Genomic DNA, 5426 nt, shown 5'->3' with positions numbered 1-5426 from the left:
AGGAATGGGAATGGGTGGGTAGGGAAGTGGGGGGCGCTATGGGGGACTTTTGGGATAGTATTGGAAATGTAATTGAGGAAAATATGTAATAAAAATATAAAAAAAAAAAAAAAAGAAAAAGTCCAAGGGTAATTAAGAGTCAGGAGGTGGCACTGAATGTTCTAGAGGGAATTTTCCATCTTCAAGTTCTGATGTGTTGTTTCTCCCAGTATAAAGGTCATATTTAGTGAACTCCACTATGGTGACCAGAGTGGAATTTGAAAGATCATACATCGTGGCAGCAAGAACACAATCCAAAACAGCAAGACACAGAACCTGAAAAATAGGGGTGTCTGACCCCTATCCCATTCCTTCAGAGTTCCCCCTGGGCTTGGGAAATGGAGTCAACTTCCTTTATGTTGCAGGACCCAGTTGCAGTATGGATTTCAACAGTACTGGCATCTGAATCTGAAAAGGAAAAGAGCAGGCCTTGTCAGGGCTGAGGTCCTCGAAGGTTTGGACTTGTTTTGTTATCAAAGGGTCACATGTAGAACAGGCTGGCCTCAAAGTTGAAATATATTCAAGAAGGACCTTGAACTTCCAATCCTCCTACTTCCTCCTCCAAAGTGGTAGAATAACAAATATGAATCATCATATTCATTTTATATGATGCTCGGAACTGAACTCAGAGCCTCATGCTAGCTAGCCAAGTACTGTGCTAACATTGTCAGCCCCTAGAAAGGGGGGTTTCAACTTCAGAAAATGTTGCTAGTACTCAACAACAAAATGAGACTTTATCTTTCTTTTTCTTGAAAGAAAGAAAGAATAAATGAATGAATCTTAGTCAAATATTAGCATCTAAGGCCAAGTTTAGTGGTACACACTTTAATCCCTTCATGAGAAGTCAGGCAATTTTCTGTGAATTTGAGGCCAGCCTAGTAGTATACATAGCAAATTACAGGAAAGCCAGGACTACATACAAAGACTCTGTCTCAAAAAATAATTAACATCAATATTGCCTGTGTATGTGTGTAAAAAGAAAAAATAAGGGGAAAAGGAAAAACCTCTACATCATCCCTGTGATGGTTTGTATATGCTAGGCCCAGGGAGTGGCACTATCTGTAGCCTGTTGGAGTAGGTGTGTCACTGTGGGTGAGGACTATAAGACCCTCATCCTATCTGCCTGGAAGCCAGTATTTTGCTAGCAGCCTTCAGATGAAGATGTAGAATTCTTAGCTCCTCCTGCACCATGCCTGCCTGGATGTTGCCATTTTCCTGCTTTGATGATTATGGACAGAACCTCTGAACCTGTAAGCCAGCCCCAATTAAATGTCCTTATTATAAAAGTTGCCTTGGTCAGGGCTGGTGGGATGGCTCAGCAGGTAAGAGCACTGACTGGTCTTTAGAAGGTCCTGAGTTCAAATCCCAGCAACCACATGGTGGCTCACAACCACCCATAATAAGATCTGACGCCCTCTTCTGGTGTGTCTGAAGTCAGCTACAGTATACTTATGTATAATAATAAATAAATCTAAAAGAAAAAGTTGCCTTGGTCATGCTGTGTGCTCACAGCAGTAAAACACTAAGACAATCCCTTACTATATTAAATCCATTCATTCAGAGAAAAAAAATGAAATAAACCCTATAGAATCATTTCAGGCGTCTGACACATGGTTCCAGAGAAAATAATTACGGTGGCCCTGGATTCCTGGATGTGCCTGAGATGTACAAAGGAAGGACAGAGTCCATCCACGGGAAGTTGTGGGGCCTCCTGACTGGCTACCTGCACTCAGCTCCAGAAAGGCCCAGAATGAAGCAATCTATGTTCTCTGCAAAACTTGTTCTTGTCCTCATATACAGTGCTAATAGTTTTCTTTTACCTTACAACCCCCATTCTTCAGCACCAAGAAGCCCCCAAAACTATCTCTCCATCTTTCAAGGGGCTGTAATTTAAACACCTACCAAGATATACAACAGCACATGCCTGGCAATGCTTTGCCAAGCAAGTTTCCTTGTTCTGATCATAAACTAGACTCCTAGATATAGTGATTAGGGGACAAATTATGCTTCTCATATGGCATAGCACACACATTCAAATAATCTCTGAGTTAGTTGGTGCTCATTTCATAGGAAGCTAAAGGAAGGAGACCTTTCTCTCTGGCCTTCGTGTCTGGAACCTGTGAGAGCATGAAAGAGAAAGAGAAGAGAAAGAAAGAGGCAGAGCTTTTAAGAGCCATTGCTAGGTTTTCTTCAGAACAATTAATTTTGTAACTTAACACATTCTCTCTTTAGTTTCCAGTTAAGAAACTCAAAGACAAACCAGTCACACACATTGAATAGCCTCGTGTGGCTCATTTCACCTGGTTTTCCTTGGATCCCATCATTGTTCTCTGGTCCTGCTCTGTTTTCTTACTAATCAATTTCCCCTTTGTTTTAGAATGTGACATGACTTGCAGGCAGCAGTCACAGCACAGTAAAATGGGTGGGAAAGTAAGTTCAATAAGAAAGGCAAAATAAAACATTCTCATCAAGGGTCACCCTGCAGGTCTACTTAATCACTTGACTAGCACTCCTTCCTTCCTGGTAGCAAAATCCTTTGGAACAAACAGCAGACTTATTCTTTTGCTCCCAAAATACCCAGGAGAACTGGCTCTAAGCCAGGGTAGGAACTGGGTATGGAAAATTCAAAGATGGAAGTCATGAAGTAAGGGGGCCTTTCCCAGTATGCACAGGCAAACAGTCTCTAAGCTCCACCAATGGACCTTGCTTACTTCTGCATCCTCACAGATCACTCCTGTCATTCCTCAGGTAGTCTAATCTACCTACCTCTCCCCTCCTGGTCCTGCCAAAGGCCATTCCACAGCTCTTTTTCTGCCTGTAATGCATCTTTCAATTTTCTCATGACTCTCTCCTGTGTTTAATTTTGGTCTCAATTCGGGGTGTTATCTCATCCATAGAGAAACTTCTGGGTTACCCTATTGAATGAAATACCAGTTCGCTACCTAACTCTCTCCCTGATTAATGGTTCCTATTCTTAACAAATTAGGTATTGAAGTCAGAGTCACTTGCATGTTAAACAAGCTCTTTTCATCTGAATTATATAAACTGCACCCTAAAGGGTTCTGGTCCATAGTATTTCTCACTACTTAGATATCATATTGCATGATCACTGTGGACTTTCTGTATTTGCTTTCTTTCTTCGTCTAGAATGAAGCACTCAGTAAACATAATTAATGCCTCAGCAGCAGTGAGATGAGCCGTTGGAAGCTGGAGCAGCTTTAACACTGATGACCTAAGGAGAGCAGGAAGAATAGCAGTTTGAACAGAGGCAAACACCATACTGCAGGATTACTCTAATGCACTGTGGCCTGTTAGGAAACAAGCAGCCAGACCTTCCCCAGGGACAGATGCATCTAAGAAGATACAGGCATGATGAACACAAAGCAAATGTGATTCCCTCAGGGAATCTAGAGAAAGGAACAAAGGAATAATGTTTGGCCAGGCCCGGATTTTGAGTGTGGGTGCTATCATGGGTATAGAGGACAACCATTTGGCTAGAGTGGCCAGGGACAAGCTGGAAAGGCTTTTAAGAGCTTCCAGAATAGCACTTCTGTAGGAGGGGCTGGCTAAAGGCACTTGGAAAAGATTTAATTCTCACAGGGTCAGCTGGGTTATGAACTCATCTTGGGTGTGTGAGAACTCATGTGGGATTTTGTGGGTTTGTTCAAAAAAGACCCAGCTGAGTATCATAAGGTGACTTGTGATCAAGGTCTTTGCTGAGGATACTCCCCCATGACCTCACACTTAAGGACAAACTCAGAGTCCCATGGTTTTGTAAAGTGTCTTTTACTCCCTACACCCATCTCCATGGAAAACAGTGATGCATAAGGAGTCTCTCAAAGGCAAAATTGCAGGAATAAAACCAGTCTCAGGAAGTTCCATTTGTTCTAAGTCAGATAAGGGATTGGGTTCTGGACTCTAGCAAGCCTGACTGGCCTTGAGGCTTTTTTTTTTTTCTTATAAGTCTCCAGGAAGAGAGGGTATTGAGAGAGGAAGACTCTGGAGACAGTTCAGCATGGTTACTAGGGTATTGACTAGTTCCCTATTCATGCAAAGTCTGTTAATATAGGGTGACCATGACCTCATAATATCAAACAGCCAACCCCTAGCAATGAAGTTCTTCATAATCACAAGCCTGGAGCAAGAGGACCGAGCAATGGTGAACATAGTTCTTTTTATGATGTAATGATATTTCATTAAATGGATGTGCACTCTTTTCCAAAAACCTCTAAAACTGAACCATATTAAACTTCTCTTAAAAAGAAGTTTTCCGGGCTGGAGAGGTGGCTCAGCGGTTAAGAGCTCTGACTGCTCTTCCAAAGGTCCTGAGTTCAAATCTCAGCAACCACATGGTGGCTCACAATCATCCATAACAAGATCTAACTCATTCTTCTGGGGTGTCTGAAGACAGCTACAATGTACTTACATACAATAAATGAATACATCTCTTTAAAAAAAAAGAAGTTTTCCTCAGAATTTTTGTTGCTGCACAAAGAAATAACTAAAACATCACTAGACCATACAGGACAATAGTAACCAAAAGAGATATAGAAATCTTTTTAAATGCACTATATTACTCTAAGAAGCAAAACACTTAAAATGATTTCATTTCTGTGTAACAGCTCTCTTTGTTCTTTGCAGTTCCATATATGCAAATTCCTGCATAGAGCCACCATACAAAATGGTGGTAACTTTTTCTTAGGAGTCATTTTAATTTAGCTATGTTCAGGGTAAAGAAGTGTAAGCTTAAGACCTTCACTGAACCCCCACTTCTCAGACTTTTGCAGGAAATACTTACTCTGTGCTTGAAGAATGCTTCAAAAAAAAAAAAAAACTGACCCAGAAGATAAGCAAACAACACATCCCTGTGGATTCTAAACTGACAGCTGCCTTTTCCTCTTTTTTTTAGTTAATTAATTAATTTGACAGGGGCTGTTGTTTTCTTTTGTATATTTATAGTACCGGGGGCAGAACCCAGGGCCTTGTACGGAGTAGTCAAGTGCTCTTACTGAGCTATACCTCTATCCTGATGCCTGCTATTTTTACAAAAATTCTTTTTTCTTTTACATAGGCTCTCCTTTGCTTCCCTTTTCCTCCACTTTTTTTCTCAAATCAATACTTTTGAAGGGTGGTGCACAGCTTTAATCCCAGCAATTGGGAGCAGGGGGAGGTTCAAATTCTGTGAGCATGAGGATAGCCTGGTCTACAGAGCAAATTCCAGGACAGCCATAGCTGTGTACAGAGAAACCCTATCTCGAAAAATAACAAAACAAAAAATTAACAATTTTTTTTTTTTTTTGAGACAGGGTTTCTCTGTATAGCTCTGGCTGTCCTGGAACTCACTTTGTAGACCAGGCTGGCCTCAAACTCAGAAATCCGCCTGCCTC

At 41.3% G+C, this 5426-nt stretch overlaps 1 protein-coding gene across 1 annotated transcript in view; it reads right to left on the bottom strand.

Annotated features, from left to right (window-relative positions):
• Positions 1-139: 139 nt before the first annotated feature.
• Gpr143 (G protein-coupled receptor 143) overlaps positions 140-5426 on the bottom strand; it is a 25708-nt gene continuing 20421 nt past the window's right edge. Inside the window, exon 9 of the mRNA XM_021154006.1 lies at positions 140-447. Within this exon, the coding sequence (XP_021009665.1) occupies positions 353-447 (95 nt within the window). The 3' untranslated portion in view covers positions 140-352. The remainder of the gene's footprint in view (positions 448-5426) is intronic.

The sequence above is a fragment of the Mus caroli genome, chromosome X (assembly GCF_900094665.2).
Source record: "Mus caroli chromosome X, CAROLI_EIJ_v1.1, whole genome shotgun sequence".
NCBI lineage: Eukaryota > Metazoa > Chordata > Mammalia > Rodentia > Muridae > Mus > Mus caroli.
This window is presented reverse-complemented; position numbering and strand designations above follow the sequence as displayed.